Source organism: Momordica charantia (genome assembly GCF_013281855.1).
Source record: "Momordica charantia cultivar OHB3-1 chromosome 1 unlocalized genomic scaffold, Mcharantia_2.0 BLBB01000001.1, whole genome shotgun sequence".
NCBI classification, from domain to species: Eukaryota; Viridiplantae; Streptophyta; class Magnoliopsida; order Cucurbitales; family Cucurbitaceae; genus Momordica; species Momordica charantia.
In genome coordinates this window covers 13,815,318-13,832,141 of record NW_028275157.1, presented here as the reverse complement: position 1 = coordinate 13,832,141, position 16,824 = coordinate 13,815,318, and the positions used below count along the sequence as shown (strand labels likewise).

Sequence of the window (16,824 nt, the reverse complement as noted above, 5' to 3'; positions counted from 1 at the left end):
TGCAATATTTTAGTAAAGAGTTGATAAAAATTACAATACCAAAATAAAAATACACTAAGACATCAGATGCCCGTCTAGCTCAGTTGGTAGAGCGCAAGGCTCTTAACCTTGTGGTCGTGGGTTCGAACCCCACGGTGGGCGAATTTTTTAATTTTAGATACTTTTTTTTGATATATACACTCTTTTTTTAATCTTTGTATAAATTAACATTTTTTTAAGAATTTTTAAATTTTCGACACTTTCTTTTTTCCTTTCACAGTCGCAGGTACAGATTTTTAAAAAAATAACTTTGTGGGATATTTTAGATAATATTTTTTGCAAAGGATATTTTGAATTTGACAATGATGACTAGCTTGTATGGTGTTTAGATGATCTAGGTATATATATTATAATCTTTGTATAAAAGAAAATATATGAGTCGATTTCGCGATGTTCTAGTTTCTTGTAATATTTTTAACGTTTTTTTTAGAATTTTTAGCATTTGTCTAACTTTTTATGTTGTTTGTTTTTTTTTTTTTTTTTTAATTTTTAGAAACGTTCCCAAAACTATAATTTCAATAGAAATTTTAGCGTGTTTCTTGTTTATTTTTTTAGTTTTTTCCAAAACATAAATAAATAATAAAATTAAAAAGTAATAATAACCTAAAAAATTTAAATATTAATAAAAAATAATCTTCATATAAAATTATTACTTTCTAATTTAAAATTTAACGGTTAATAGGATTATGTTTTTCTTTTTTATATTAAAAAAAAAGGAAATAAGAAACGGTTAAATCACCTATGAAGCTAAAAGTTAAAAGTCATGAGTGAGAGTAAATGTAATCTTTTATAAGATATTGCCATGCCTATATTTTTAACTTGATTCAATCTAAAGTCTACCAAAAATAAAATGGTCACGGAAAAGAATAGCATCATTATAACATGCTCCCATTACATTTACACTTTTCCTACCAAAGAAATAAAGTTTAGAAAATTGGTAACATTATACCTTAAAAGGAAAATAGGATAAAATTTTTATTTCGAGAACCCCATTTAAGATTCATAGTAATTCTTTGATTTTTTAAATTTAATTTTTTATACATAAAATATTAATTAAATATTTATATTTATAACTACATATGCTATCAACCGGCCTAGTTTGTAGCCCATTCAATAATATAATATATAAAATGAACGATTAGATGTTGGTTAGTCAACATTTTTTTTCTTGCTATCCATCATTAAAATTTTAATGAGAGGTAAATTTTTAATATTTTAAAAGGAAATATGAAGAGCTATCAAATTTTTAGTGGTAATATATAGACGTTGGACCTGTATTCATACCTAATTAATTATTAAAATCTCAAATTGTTCATGGAATTACTTTTTGTCAAATAGAATCAACTAAATATTCTTTTATGCTAGCACTCATTCAAAGATTTTTTTTTTTTTTTTACATATTTCATTATAAATAACCATATTATGAACTTTTCTTATTAGAAAGGAGTATTTTTGTCAAATATATTTACGATAATTTCTTGATCAAAAGGAATGGTTTACAAAAACTCTATAGTTATTTAAGGCTCATTCAATTTAGAAATTCTAGTTAATTAAAATATTTCACCAAGAACTCAAATATTTTTCCTCCCTACTTTACCCCTAGCTAAAAAAAACAATAATAAGACCTTAAGCACATGAAGCCTAAAAGAGTCATATAATAATATACATTCCTTTTTCTTTTCCTACATAAATATAATATACATTAAATTTCAGATATGGCAGTGATTAATTTAATTACGAATAATATAGCTCTTCATGCATTCTAGAGACACACACATTGAATAGTTTAATCAATTCATGATTTAACAAAAAAAAAAAAAACTTTAATTACATAAGTTTATCTAATTCATGTGTTTAGTTAATTTTAATCTTTTGTCTCAACCACAACAGGTTGGTATGCGCATGTATTGAGATGAGAGAATCTCAAGATCCTTATATATTTTAGTTTTTCTAAAAATAAGTTCTTTTGTAATTTATCAATATTTTTTTGTTTTACACCTATTTTCTAAAAACATTTTAAAAAAAATCTAGTCAAAGTTTGTAGACTCAAAAATAGTGACTTTCAAATTTTCATTTCTTTTTTTGAAATTTTGACTAAAATTTTAAAATTGGCTCTTAAATGGTAGGAAAAAAAATATGGAAATTAGTACTAGCTAGGTAAGCTAAAATACAACCATAATTTTTAAAATTACGGTTTTTCTTTACAATTTCAAAAGCAATACCAAAAAGTAATTAAAAACAATAAATAATTAGTAAAATACTTTTACTTTTTCAAAATAGAAAACCGAATTGAAGGAAATGTAAAAAAGTGATTTTTTTCCCTCATAATTCAACCATGAGCTGAAGCATCACTGGATCATAAAGCACAGAGAAGAATAATTCTTCTCCAAATCATTTTTTAAGAATTACGATTGAATATAACATGTAAAATTTATGTGTGATATTTTTTATTATGCATTTTAAAATGCCATTCATACAGACATAATTACATTGAAAAAAGAATTGTCCCAAATGGAAATTCAATTAAATGAAACAACAAGAACAAAACACGAATTAGAATATATATATATATGTGTGTGTGTATATATGTAAAGAACAAAGATTTTAAGCTTTACCCCTCTTAATTTATAGAATTGATCAAATATATCACGTATATTAAAAGTTGTATAAATGTAAAATTTTACTTCAAGTAAAAGTTCTAGTTATACCTAGTGGTAGAACAAAAAAAAAAAAAAAAAAGCATAATCGGAGCCTGTCAAAGATTGAAAAAAAAATGACCTAATTAATAATAGTTTATAATATAATTAAGTTGACTACTACTTCTCTTATTACCAATTGGTTTTGAAACAGAACTCCATGAATATTAATATAGTATCAGAATCCAAAAACTCAAACGAACATCCGGTCCAAAAATGAAATCCAAAATAGACACCATCTTATAAGTCTGCTACTATTTTTATTGTCAATTAATTTTGAGATAAAACCTACGAATATTTATAACACCCTTGATCGGAAAGTTTTGATAAGTGAAAGAAGGAAAAAGAATAGGCAGCAAAACCATGAATATATTTTGGCCTTAATATGATGCATGTCTGAATTTCTAATATACATTTTGAAGAAAAATGACGTTACACATGCACTTAGCTACAAGTGGGGATCAAATAAGTACCTCAGTATCTCACTTAGAATTTGATCTCTGAATTCATATAGTCAGATCCAGAGTACTTACTCTCTCTCTCTCCTCTTCCATCCTTCAAGGAGATATTGAATAATATGAGCACAAACTTAGACACAAATCAGTTCTACTTTCTGCAACTTTTTCTTCTTCTTCTATCCTCATTCTCTTGTGATCTATCTTCTCTTCTCTTGCTGCAATCTTCAGCGATAAACTCAAGTCAATTTCTCCATCTGGGGCTTTCAAATCTCGCGTCGTTTTTCTCGTCAACGTCGTGTTCTGTTCGCTGAACGAGCCTGCATTGCTGCCACCAAATAGGCTCGATCTCGCTTGAGGGACTGCCGAGGCCTTGTTCTCGTAAGCGCTCCAGGAAGACCCGCCAAATCTGTTACGTTAAGAATATGAATAAATGATTGAATATATAGTGTATATGAAAATACATTAAATTTATGCTAGGAAGTGAAACTTCTCGATTTGGATTTTCTTACCGGAAAATATTGGAGGGGTAGGTTTGGTTATAGCGTTGGAACATAGGGATTTGGCTGACAGTAAATATGTTGCGATCGCCAGTTTCTGCCATCACAAGCCTTTGATCCGCCACTACATTTTGCATTAAAAGTCAATAAATTAAAAGAAATATCGTCCTTTAATTGATTATTTTTTTGGGGGATATTTTCAGAACTGAAATAGAAATGGGGAAATTAATTAAATTAATGAAATATGTTGATTAAAATTAGTTGATACCTTGGCCATGTTCGTTGATCTTCTTGCTTCTGTACATCTGAAGAAATTGATTTCGTGAAGAAGAAAATAGTTAAATAATAGAAAAATTACATAATATTATCTATGTAAATTTTTCTTCAAGTGAGAGTTTAACCTGAAGGTGGCTCTTTACATGGGCGATGTTCAGTCCTTTGATGTTCATTAACTGAAGAACCAACTTAGGGGTAGCATCTGCAATTAATTACCAAAATCATCAGCATAACATATCAAATTAAGATCATAAATTGTAGAAAAAGAGAGAAATTGTGATTCATCTCCACATTACATTATTACCCCTTCAATAAATCACAAGGACATTACCTGATATGATATTCATGTTAAATTAGGACTCAATTCAAAAATTTAAGTTAACGGGTATTTGTAATTTAATGCGGGTATTTGTAATTTAATCATTTATTCATATTGACAGCCAGCCGGAGAGGGTAAAGGATGAAATTGAGAAAGAGAATTACTTTCTTGACCGCCTAGTCTTTCGACAGCATGAACGAAACGGTGATGGAGATCAGGCGTCCACCGGAGTCGGGGGAGTTTGGATCTAACGTACGGCCGCACGCTCGGCTTATTCTTCTGATTATGATCGTGAGTATTATTCTCTTCAATGGTGCTGTTGCTGGAGCTCCCTTCGTTTCCTAATTCCCTCTGATTATTACAATTCTTCTCATCATCTTCACTCCTACTTCTGTTTGAACATTCTACTGCTGCACCATCGCTCCCCGCTTCCATAACGATTCTTATAAACCGTTTCCGAAGAATCGTAACACAGGATCTGATATATGTATTATTCTCACGTACCTTTCTTAATAAAATGGTTTCTCTTTAAAAAAAAAAAAAGGAACACGGAGAGATCTGATAATTCCTCGAAACCAGAGGAGACGAAGAGAGAGAAGAAAAAGGTTTGGCTGCGGATTTGATTGATCTCTTGGAGTTTCTGGAGAGAGAGAGAGAGGAGAGAGAGAAACCCTAGGGAGACAGATGGTGATGGAGAAGACAGAAGACTGGTGTCTGTGTGAGGATATGTTGGGAAAGTTCAAATGAAGCTTCATTTACATGTCAATTGTCATGTCTCTGAGTTGCTAAAATTAGGGCATCATAATCATGTGCATATCATGCCCATACATACATATTATATGTCCATGGGCTGCCTCATGCATGTGAATCCACCCATATTCTATACTTTCTAAGTTGAAATTAATTAAAATCATATCATAGCATATAATAAAAAAAAATATATTTTTTGTTTCAATTGTGTGTTAGAATAATTCCAAAAGCATCTCTGTTTTAATAGAACTTGATTAAGAAATATCATAATCAATAAAACAACCCACAATGTAGATTTGTCCTTTTGGTATGAATCCAAAGATTAAAAAGATAAATCTGGAAGAAAGTCTCCTCCCCTTTTGTAATTATGATATATCTACAATTTCGTTAAATTGGAATGCTTTCATTTAGCCTACTTTTTTAATGGAATGGGTATCCTTTTCCAAAAACAAAGTTTTCCAAAACTGGGTATAGGGTAAAAATTGTAAAATATTCCCAAAAACTGTATTTTATAGCGTAATATATCTATTAGAGAAATTTTTTGTTATTTGAATTAACCTCACTAACCCAAGTAATTGAAGGACAAAAGAAGTTCCAATATTTTGTAATTGTGAATTTCAACAAAGTTTCTTTCAACAAAGTTTCTTTTAAGGTATATATATTGTTTTGCACTTAACAAAATGGTAGAGATCAGAGAGAAAGGCCCTAAAGATTAGTGTATGCATTTTATATGACTACAAATAATGTGAGAATTTGGGACAAAACTACAAATAATTTTTTACATTACTTTGGAAAATGTGAGAATTTGGGACAAAGCTACAAATAATTTTTTATACAAAGTTAATTAATGAAACACATAATAAATAATGAGAAGAATTTTGGCAATCAGGGAAGATGTTGTTCATATTGCATTTTTGTATATATTTCTATCGACTCTATTCACATTATAAACTAAGTTTGCAAGCATTTTTTCCAAGAAAAATAATATATACGTGGCTAAGTATGAGCTGTGTAACTACATTCTAGATTCTATAACTGGGACTCAGTTTTTGGTAGAACAACTACTATAAACTAACATATGACTCGAACTTGAAAAGTGTGGCTTACACGGTAGACGTGGGAGATCACCCCATACGTCTTACCATCCCGAAATCTGTAGGGGATAACATAGTTCAGTAGTACTTAAAACATTTATTTTATTTTTTTTATTTAAAGTTGGGAGGATTTTGTACTAAAAAAAATTAGGATCGATGATTTTGATTATAATTATATTTCTTAAAATAATGTAATCTTAATTAATATATATATATATATATATATATATATATATATAATGTGTGGATAGGAGGAGAGGAAACCATGAGGAAGGAAAGGGTGTGGTAGATAGATGTCATTCAAGGTCATGAGACAAGAATCACGACCTACATCTCTCTATCTCGTAGAGAGAAATTGGAGAGAATTTGATGAAAAAGAAAAAAAAATTAAAATACATATATACATGGCTAAATTTGTAATTCCACAAATAGGGGTGACGATTATTCTTTCTAGATAAAATAGCAACTAGGTAATTTTATTTTAATAAAATAGTGCACTATAGGATGAGTCCTTTCGGTTCAAATCTTTGGTACGAGTTTTCTACTCTCTCCATTCTTTTAAAGGCCTAATTCAAACTCTAATCCTATGTTTAACACAATAAACCTGATTCAAACTTAATTATGGAAATGTGTGGTTGACACTATATATACTGTATAATCTCTCTCTTTTCAGGTTTGGTCGAATTTCTTTGTTCAAAAAGAGTGGTGCTAAATTTACGCAACCAACAGAGATATGTGTCAAGTTTGAGTTTTTTTCTTTTCGTTTTTCTTATCTGGAGCAAAAGTTAAAGTAAGGCGTGGGTCGTAAGTTGGGAATGGTGGGTACAGAAAAAGGTAAGACTTTTGGGAAAGTTTTGACAAAAGAATGGGAAAGAAGAGTTAGGGTTTGGTGTTTTCATTCCTTCCACGTGCATTGCTAATTCATGGTTTTGATTTTGCCTTTTTTGCAGAGTGTAGAATAGGTAGGAAAAAGGTCGTCTTTTTGGCTTTAATTCACGGAAGTCTCGAGCCTTTGCAACCCTATTTTTATATATATATGGAGATTGTAGTTGAGTAATTAATTTGCTTTCTGTGCATGCACATGCAGCTTGGATATTTGTTAACTTATACCTTCTTTGTTTTCTCTTTTTTAATAATCAATGTTTCATCTAGTTTTCATATTTTTCTCATGTATTTTGTATATACATATATATATATATATATATATATATACATGTATATTGTTTTCATTTTGTTTTTGATCTTATAATGTGTGTTTATATTTGAGTCTTTAGTCGAATTTTGTAGAAATATAACATATTGGATTTAAAGAAATAATAGAGACTATAAAAGAAAGAAATTTGAGAGTGCCATATAAGTTTATTAAAAAAGTTTCACTTGTATGTTTGAATTTTAAATTTCATAAGCATCTTTATTTCAGGATAGAAACGTAGAATCGAATTAAATTAGGAAAGTGGTTTTCATTTTAGATGAAAAAAAATGCAATTATAGATTTCGTTTTTCTTTTTCTTTTCTCTAAGCACCGGATAGAATTGGCAATGCATATAACTAGAACTTTTAAAAATTTATCCACTAAATTTATAATTTAATCTAAGGTTTATTAAATATATTTGAGTATTTTCAAAAGACATGTTTTTGTTTTGATACATAACTAAGACTTCAAAACTATTCTTAAGAAATTAATTTTTTTTTTAAGAAATAGAAAGTGCCAATGAACATGATACACCCGGATTTGAAATCTTTACATCAATATGGTGTGGTTTAGAGTGTGGTTTGTTGGTGGGCATGTAATACCTAGGATTGAAGAGAATGTGTGGAGAACAACGGCATGTACATGGTTAAAGGAAAGTTTTAACGATTTAATAAATATTACCTATATTTACACATTCATTCTTTTGTTGATTAAAAATTTTATTATATTGTACTGCTCATTTGACTTGAAATAAATCTATAGCGTACAACTTACTGACTATAAATTTTCTTAAGCATCGGAGAGATAGACAAAGCATGTCAAAAGAATTTAAATTTGTTATTTCAAATCACTCACGACTAATAATATCTCATCTATTAGAGTGGTTTCATCCAATAACGTTAGTCAAATACCCTCTCTACTAAATATCAATCTTAGAACATGAGCCAAATTAATCCCATTTTCTCGTAGATCTCTCTAAAAGATTCCATAAATATATAAAATATATAATATACTTAAAAATTTTAATTATCTCTCTTAAATTACTTCAAAAAAGAGAGAAAAAAAATACAAGAGCATGCATTATGAGTCCCCACTCCCCCCATGTGGAAGTGGAAGATCAAAATCCCATGGAAAAAAAAAAAGAAAAAAACCAGTGGGAGAAAGTTTAGTCAGAAAAGATTCACTCACACACTCACTCCCGAGGCCTTATCCTGTTAGGTCAACGCTGTACAGTGGCTTTGTCTGGTTTATTTTTCTTTAAACAAATATTAATAAATAATTAAAAATTAAAAAAATTTGCATGAGAATGCGAAAGAGCCTATTTATGCGGATCTAACCCATAATTTGAGAATGAGTATGTCTGTCCTTTTTCGTCTTTAACTATATAATATTATTCCTCTCCATATATTATATGTATATATATGCATCATGCATGTGGCTTCATCCTCACATGCATATCATATACATCATGCTCTATATATATATTATTGGTAGGTGGGTGGTATTTCTATCACTATTATTTTATTACCAATTATATGATGCCGTATCTCTTTTTTCTTCATTATATATTTATATATGTATGTGTGACAGATAAATAAACAAATCATAATCATATTCCTAAAACTCCTACTTCCAAATGTGTCTGATCTAGTTTTCTGTTCTTTAATTATATATATAAAGCTTGCTTTTTAAAAAAATTGTTTTTAGAATAAATTTGAAAATGAACACGGTTCTAGATTAGTAAGCTTGGATATTAATTTCCATGGGAGAATTTTCATATCTCTTTATATATATATATATAATATTCATTATAAATCCTAATTATTTTTCTTTGAAAAATATACCCTCGTTGTGAGATCATTTTTTTAATAGAATCTGATCCTATCAAGACTATTGGAGATGATTTCCGAGATGAGAAGAGAAATTTGTAAATTACTTTTGTTTTTATATTTAATTAACGTAAATTAGGAAGTAAAGAAGATATGTGATGGAGCTGAACAAGATATTTAATTTTAAAATTTTCCATTAACATGTCTATCTATTTTTGTATTATTTTGATCAATGTGGGGCAAGTATTATGCCAAATTTCTCCATAAAAATTATATTAAATATTTATTTTGACCAATGTGGGGGCTTCGTTTTGCAAAAATTTCTCTATAAAAATAATAATTTATATTGGAGTCGTCCCAATCAATACGTATGCATGGGGTTGGAGGAAAATATAAAACGACAACACAAAAATATATTATCTTAATTCTCAGTCAAAGGTTACTAGTTATCTTATATTCTCGCACATTCCATTGGTTTCGCCAAATTCCTATTTAGGTTTCACGCATTTGGTAAAATTTCTATTGACTCATCCATATTTTTATAGATGGAAGGATTTCACGCCAATATGAGAGACGGTTAATATTGTTATGGGGTAAAGTAGGATAAATTTTCTTATTTTAGATGTCATATGCAATCCACTTATCTAGATTGGGAGGTTAGTGATTTTTTTTCTTTTCTTTTTTCTTTTTTGAGATAGTGACTCAACTAGAGTTGTGCGAATGGCGGAACATCTCGAACTAAAAAGACTTTGTTTCGGAAAATTATTCATCTAAAATGATGACTACACGTTAGGTGTACGTTGCGATACTGATCTATTACTTTACAATTCAAGCTCTTGATAGTTGTTATCAGGCAGATCCAAGAAACCATGTCTCGTAGCTCCATTTAGCCATGTGGATTGGGTTAACGAAGACCAAGCTAGGTTGAGCATACCTAAGTAGTTCATATGAGAGACAGCCAACGGACAGGGTGCTGACACCGCATTCCCAGACCACGATAGACCTAGAGAGTCCCCCGAGATGTCGCCGCGCCTTCCGCTACCGTACTTAGAGGGAGAGAGAATGTCAACGGTCTCCTCCACAACCCAACCCCCAAGTGCGACCCTTTATGTCCTCCTCAAAATTTCTAAGTCGCTTTCTCCCTCCATATATAAAGAAAAAGGGAAATCCCTTATAGAGGTAAACCAATTTTTCCTTATGCAACTCCGGGTGAGAATTCGACACAACACTCTCAAAGTAGAATCTTACACTGAGATCACTGTCATTCTACTTTACTTGTGTTAAGTTTGTAAGGTGATTGCAAACAAAGTCCCACATTGATAAGAGAAGGGAATGATCATGGATATATAAGAGATGGCAATTATCTCCATTGGTATGGGGAATTTAGGATGAAACCAAAAATAAAGTCGTGATGGATATACCTAAAGCGGACAATATCACACAAATATTCATATCATCAACCATAACAAATATTCTCCAGATACTATAATTTTTTTTATAAGATATAAAAATGTCAATAATTAAATATGTTAACACAAATATCACTATTATGAATCTAAATACTAATAATAAGAATATATAGTCGATTTTAACTTAATTTAAATAATTTATATGATTTTTAAAAAAAGATTTATTGGTTTCCATAATTTTAAAAAGAGTATAATGTGATATCGATTTTTATTTGGCCTCAAGATTTTTTTATTATTATTATTTTATTTTTGAGTACAAGGCCTCAAGATTTCTATAAATACTTAGTTTTACCCATTCTATTTTTATTTCTGTCACAATGTCAACGTGATATTTCCTCTTCTATGATATTTATATTTGTAACCAAATTCCCAATTTTCCTAATTAATTAATCGATCAATTCACCCAAGACTAAGTACTATATGATTATTCTTTTTAAAAATATAAAATTGCTATATAAATTATTAACCATAGCTTCATGGTAGAATTCCTATTGGAATTGAATATTATGGTAGTGATTAGTATTAATCTATTAAAAAATTGATTTCGTGAATAATGAAAGAATCTCTTAATTTTAAAATATTCATAATTTAAATAATAAACTGCATGATCATTATATTATATATATATATTCCATCAATCACTTTCCAATACCGAAGGTACATTTTCAAACACATTTCAATTAATTAGCCTACTAGCCCTAGTGGTATTATTCCAACAACAAAAAATAATATAATATTTACATATATTATTCTGTGATGATATATACTCTCTCTCTCTTTTTTTTTTTTATCTCTCTATTAGAGAAATTTAGAATTGAAATTGACAAGCACCTACAACTAATATAATAATGTACTTAAAAAAAAAACTAATATAATAACACGATAAAATATTTGCAGATCATTTCTTTAATTTAATAATTTGAATGTTTTTTTAGACGAAAATACAATGACTTTCTTACAAGGTGTTCGATGCTGCATATTTCTCTACGACTTCTGTATTTCTATTCACATCCTGTAAATCATGTTTCATCTAAAATAAAATTTAACTAATTTTTTTTAAAAAAAGAAACTGACTTCGTGTTCGACTGAGAATATTAGATATGTAATATATGAATTAAATTTACCCAACTCATTAAATTAAGTTTTTGGGTTGAGTGGTAGTTTATTCATCCTTAAAATGGTATCAGATCCTCGACATTACCTTTGATCCATCTCTAGGGAGCTTTCTAGCTTCCATCCTCTTCTGATCGACGATTTGTCTATCCTCGATCCTTAGAGAGCTTCGCCTCTCGCCACATCGTCTAGGTACATAAAAATCTACTCACTCTTCCAATGAACATCAAGTATTTTCCGGTCGTTTCACAGTGACCAACAGGTGACACAAGTAAAATTTAAATAAATTTGGTTGTGGACAATCAAATTAATTTTATAATAAGTCTCGTTGAAATGTGAATATAACCCAACAAGGTACTTATCTCCAACCAAAAAGCTGTGAGTTCGAGTTCTCACTTCGTTGTACTAAAAAAAATAATAACTACGCTCAAAATGAGGAGAATAAACATGTTGTCATTACTGTAGCTACCCTAAGACTAATTTAATAGACCTCTTTTTTATCCATATTTCTCTATCTAAACCAAAGGTAGGTCAATGACCTACTAACAATGTTCAACCACCAAAATCTAATTAAATATATAGTGCTTTCACACAAGATTTTAAAAACTTATCGCTCACTTATATATCTTTTAAAAAGACGATGACTTAGTCAACAATAGTCCATAGAAGAGATTTCAACCCACAAATTTGTTTAATCATCAACTCCCATATGAACTAGTGTGTATAATATGATCTCACTAAAGAAAATTAAAAGATTGGGCAGTCAAATTAACAAAAAGATTGTTAAAAAAAGTCACAATACAAGCTCCATGGATTTTAACTTTTCCTTTTGGTTTTCATGTGTTTTTTCTCCTAAAGAATCTCTCCCCAATTTAATTAAATCATATTGATTAGTCTTTGTTAATTAATTATATTTATATTCTCCAAGATGATGACAAACTTTGGGTTGGAAATTCCCACATAAGTCATCCTTCACTTCTCTCTCCCCCTTCAATTTTAATTTAACATTTTCTTCTCACTTTAATTCCCTCAACAAAACCTCTTGGTTGACGATGCTTCGATATTTATAGCCTGAGATAACTGTGTATTTTCCAATATAGTAAGAAATTTGAAAGTTTTCAAAAATGGCATAATTTAAATAAAATTCAAATTTAAATGTTTATAATTTTTTTTAAAAAATGTTGTTCTTATACTATATTTGAAAAAAAAAATGGAAATCAATGACAGTTTTTAGAATACAAATCCGATGAAATTACTTGTGTCAAGGAAAAGATCTCCAAAGTTTTTTTTTTTTTTTTAATGTAAATGGCGCTATAATTCAAGAAAAAATATACAACTGCCTAACCCTTTGTTTTTTTAAAATAATATCTAATCATTTGAACTATCTTAATAATTAGTTGACAAGTTTATAGAAGTTTTAAAATTAGAATGAAGAACATTGTATTGTTGAAAAAATATATAAAGAAACTAAGAAAGGTTTTAGAAATTATATAATAAATTTACATGAAATATAATAAAATTTAAGATTAATAACCGAGCATTTTAAATTAAATAAATATTCTAGCTCAAAAAAAAAAAAAAAAAAACTTTCAACGAATTGATCTTCTCGGCCCAAAATGTTTTATCTCTTGCGTTTGGACCTACCCTAGTTCTAAATAGGTCTCCGTAAATTGGGGTTTAAACCTTTGACTGGGCCTAAACATGGATTGGGCCACAATCATGAATATGTTCGATTATTAAGTTTAAAAATATTGTGATGCACTTGAATTAATTCTTTTTTGATCTTTTATAAAAACCTTTCTTACGAACTATTTATTAAATACGGAGGAATATACATAAATAGCATGAACTAATTTTTCATTTTAAAATTAAACTTAAATGTAATATTAAAGGTAATATAAAACACATTAAGATAGGTTATACTTATGATATTATATGTAAATTAAAAAATTTAGAGTTATGCATAATTGAATTTTCTGAAATATGTATATTCAGTTGAAAAAAAAAGTGAAATTAAAATTCTACATTGCTTCTTATTCATGAAGAACAAAGGAATAGTCAGCACTTACAATATTTGTATGAGAAATCATTGAGAAATCATTGTTTACGTTTAAGTCTTAAGAATTTAATAATCGTCACGAGTGAAATTACTCATCAAATGTTCATGAATTAAAATTAAGAAGCGACATAGATCGAGCCACCTAAGTCAAATGGTCCAAACCAAATCATCCAATCAAATCAAACCCGAGTCGACCAAATCAAGTCGAGTTGGTCCACTCTAATTAACTACCTCGAGGAAACTCCATGTATAAATAAAAGGAGAGACCTGGAGCACTAGATATGTCCTCACGATTCTACTTTCGCTATTTTCTATGAAATGTTTTGCTAACTTAGGTATTAGAGTATGTTGAACATAACACGATACCGAATATAATGTACAAATTCTCTTACGTACAGATCTTTGTCAGAACAATTGACACGATAGATCAAAACCAAATGATGCCGAATATAATATACAATAATAAAGTTCATCTCTGTTTGTTCAAGTTTTTCTAAGTTAGGTTTTTCAATGACAAATGCATGGAAAGTAAGTAAAGGAAAGAAAGTGAGAGACAGTAATTAAAAAAAGAAAAACATGCATTATTAATGGATTAAACATGAGATGTTTAAATAAAAAGAACTTGATAAAGTATCTATTTTAGTTGCTTTCTTGAAAAGCACTTATGGCTAAGAAGTGTTTCTAAATTAATTCAACTTTTGAGATCTCTATTAATATTTTGACTAATTTCACTATGGTAAAGTTGGTTTTTGAAAAAAAAATCACACAACAATTAAAATTCCATTATCAAACCAAATCAATGTCTAGGTATAACAATATTTCAAAAGAATTAAAAATAATTTTCTTAAAAAATCCACAATGTTTTTTTTAATTATTAATTTACATTCTCCTCATTATTCTTTTTAAAATATATTTAAAAATATTTTCTGGTCAACACTTATCCTGCACTACAACCATTAAATTTGTAACAAACAAAAGAAAAATGCATAAAGTGAGATACTTTAGGGTAGTGTTTTCTTCTCACATTTGTAATAAAGAAAAATAAAATTATATTGCACCAACATCCATAGATTCAATAATCATAAAATAATATTTTTGTTTACGAGTAATAACAAACAAGAAACTTGTAGTTTATTGTTTCCAAAATTTCTATATAATTTTTAAAATGTTTCTTAATAAAATTAAAAACAAAAAACAAAAACATGAGGTGGATGTTGACCATGTGAACACTTATTGTCAGCTTGATTTTTAGGTGGACACGTGTCACTCTAAATATCAATAAATTCCACGAAGGCAGAGAATATTTTGGAATTTTCACAACTGTTAGAGAGAGAGATTGGGTTTGATGAGTTACAAAAGCCTTCTTCCACTGCCCCTTGTGACCAATCTCTGCCCAAAAGGAAAAAAAAAAAAAGTGAAAATTTGGAGGTTTAATAATGAAGTGCACGAGATGTCCATAATTTTCCAGCTGTTTCACTCCCAATTTTCAACCAACTTTTTTTCTCTTTTAATCTTATCTCCAAAACAAAACAAACCTCATTTTAGTTTCACTTTTCTTCTCCGATATGGAACTCCAAGAAAACCACCAACCAAGCCAAAGCTACGGCCACCATATTGCCCGGAAACTCAACTTCAATGCGCCCCTTCTCACCACGCGCCGCTCCCCGGCTGCCCTCACTATTTCTGCCGCTGCTCGGAGATCGTCCTCGACCTCCGATAGAGTTCCGTTTTCTTGGGAGCAAGCTCCGGGCAAGCCGAAGGATTACGTCGAGAGATGTGATGCTTCCACTGATGATGGCGCCGCCGCCACCCCTCGCCCGACGCTTCCACCCGGATGGTGGCGGCCACCGGTTCAAACAAGTAAAGTTTACTATTCTTCATTTTATCACTCTTTTTTTTTATCGTTAAATTTCTGACAAGTAAGTTAGAAAATATAAGGAAAAAAAATACTAAAAAGTTGTTAAATTTCTATTGGAGTGAAGATAGGTATTATTAGCTAATTAAGTCATGTTGTGTTGTTTGTTGTTTGTCGGTCAAGATAAATGTATATTTTCTTAGTATAAATAGATGGTATTATACAAATTTTCCTTTTTTTTTTTAATTCAACCAGAGCATATGTTATTACAAGTTGAATGTTGATAGACGAAGCACTCCATCAAATGATATCTTAATTGTGTTTTGAATGTTTTCTTTTATAAATTTTTATCTACCGTAAATTTACAGGAAGAAACTTTAGACATTTTCATCGTAATGGTAATGGTGATGGTTATGATGTTAATGTAGATAGCGGTGACGACGACAATAACTCTAACAACGGTAGCTATGTCTTGTCGGATGTTGTGGATGTTTTCTCATTGTCAGAGGCAATAGACATAGTCGAAAAAGCTGAGAAAGCCCATAAATTTTCCGATGAATTAAAGCTAAAGCAACTAAAATACGAAGAGGAAGAAGAAGAAGAAAGAAGTAATAGTGGTTGTAACTATAAGCTATCGTCAAATTTCATGATGGAGCGGTTTTTACCGGACGCAACAGCATTGGCAGCTTCCTCAGTGTTGAAGTTGAAGTTGAACCACCATGGATTGTCCCCGCAGAGAGTGGCAAGACGACGACAACCATTCTCTCCACCGGAGGGATGTGGTCTAGATGTTCTATTCCCATGGCGAACAAAGCACCAACTGTGTGGAGTAAAGAGTCCGGTAAGGCACGGTGGCCGGAGCTTGAAATCGACATCTTCTGCAAAACAAAAGAAACAACACTAATTAGATATTTACTCACCCCCAAATATCCATAGTTGTATAAAGTTTACAAACATATAATATACAAATTAATGCACAACATAATTTTGTGTACAAGTTGTAATGTTGGTATTTTTCTTCAAGTATTCACATCCAATGAAGCAAAATTTCTTTTTAATTATTTTGAATAGTACACAAGGAGCACAAATCGATTATCTTTTGATTGAGATACACTTGAACTATATTTTGGTTGATATTTCTCTAGTAATTTGTGAATTTATGATTATATATAACTTTT

The 16,824-nt window shown here is 29.8% G+C and overlaps 2 protein-coding genes and 1 non-coding gene across 5 annotated transcripts; 2 read left to right on the top strand and 1 right to left on the bottom strand.

The window, feature by feature from the left end:
* The first annotated feature begins 68 nt into the window (after positions 1–68).
* On the top strand, positions 69–141 carry TRNAK-CUU (transfer RNA lysine (anticodon CUU)). Its single transcript has one exon. It is a non-coding gene; the product is annotated as a tRNA-Lys (tRNA).
* A 2,880-nt stretch (positions 142–3,021) lies between these two features.
* LOC111013845 (myb-like HTH transcriptional regulator family protein) lies at positions 3,022–5,038 on the bottom strand. Its single transcript, XM_022288372.2, has 5 exons — positions 4,450–5,038; positions 4,092–4,168; positions 3,959–3,995; positions 3,703–3,814; positions 3,022–3,599 (listed from the first exon to the last, which is right to left on the bottom strand). The coding sequence occupies exons 1-5, from the start codon at positions 4,718–4,720 to the stop codon at positions 3,293–3,295; spliced, it is 804 nt and encodes a 267-aa protein (XP_022144064.2). The 5' UTR covers positions 4,721–5,038; the 3' UTR covers positions 3,022–3,292.
* A 10,178-nt stretch (positions 5,039–15,216) lies between these two features.
* On the top strand, positions 15,217–16,683 carry LOC111013819 (uncharacterized). 3 transcript variants are annotated; one of them, XM_088125357.1, is made up of 2 exons: positions 15,217–15,651; positions 16,153–16,683. In XM_088125357.1, the coding sequence occupies exons 1-2, from the start codon at positions 15,357–15,359 to the stop codon at positions 16,548–16,550; spliced, it is 693 nt and encodes a 230-aa protein (XP_087981483.1). In that variant the 5' UTR covers positions 15,217–15,356; the 3' UTR covers positions 16,551–16,683. The 3 variants fall into 3 exon arrangements, with proteins under 3 accessions (XP_087981483.1, XP_087981479.1, XP_022144027.1); XM_088125353.1 differs by having other exon boundaries at positions 16,015–16,683; XM_022288335.2 differs by having other exon boundaries at positions 15,307–15,651; positions 16,075–16,683.
* Positions 16,684–16,824: the final 141 nt, after the last annotated feature.

Coding starts and splice junctions, on each gene's coding strand:
- LOC111013819 (XM_088125353.1), top strand. CDS start 15,357: ATGGAACTCCAAGAAAACCACCAACCAAGCCAAAGCTACGGCCACCAT. Junction 15,652..16,014: donor GCGGCCACCGGTTCAAACAA/GTAAAGTTTACT, acceptor GTAAATTTACAG/GAAGAAACTTTAGACATTTT.
- LOC111013845 (XM_022288372.2), bottom strand. CDS start 4,720: ATGGAAGCGGGGAGCGATGGTGCAGCAGTAGAATGTTCAAACAGAAGT. Junction 4,169..4,449: donor AAGACTAGGCGGTCAAGAAA/GTAATTCTCTTT, acceptor AATTAATTGCAG/ATGCTACCCCTAAGTTGGTT. Junction 3,600..3,702: donor TACCCCTCCAATATTTTCCG/GTAAGAAAATCC, acceptor TTAACGTAACAG/ATTTGGCGGGTCTTCCTGGA.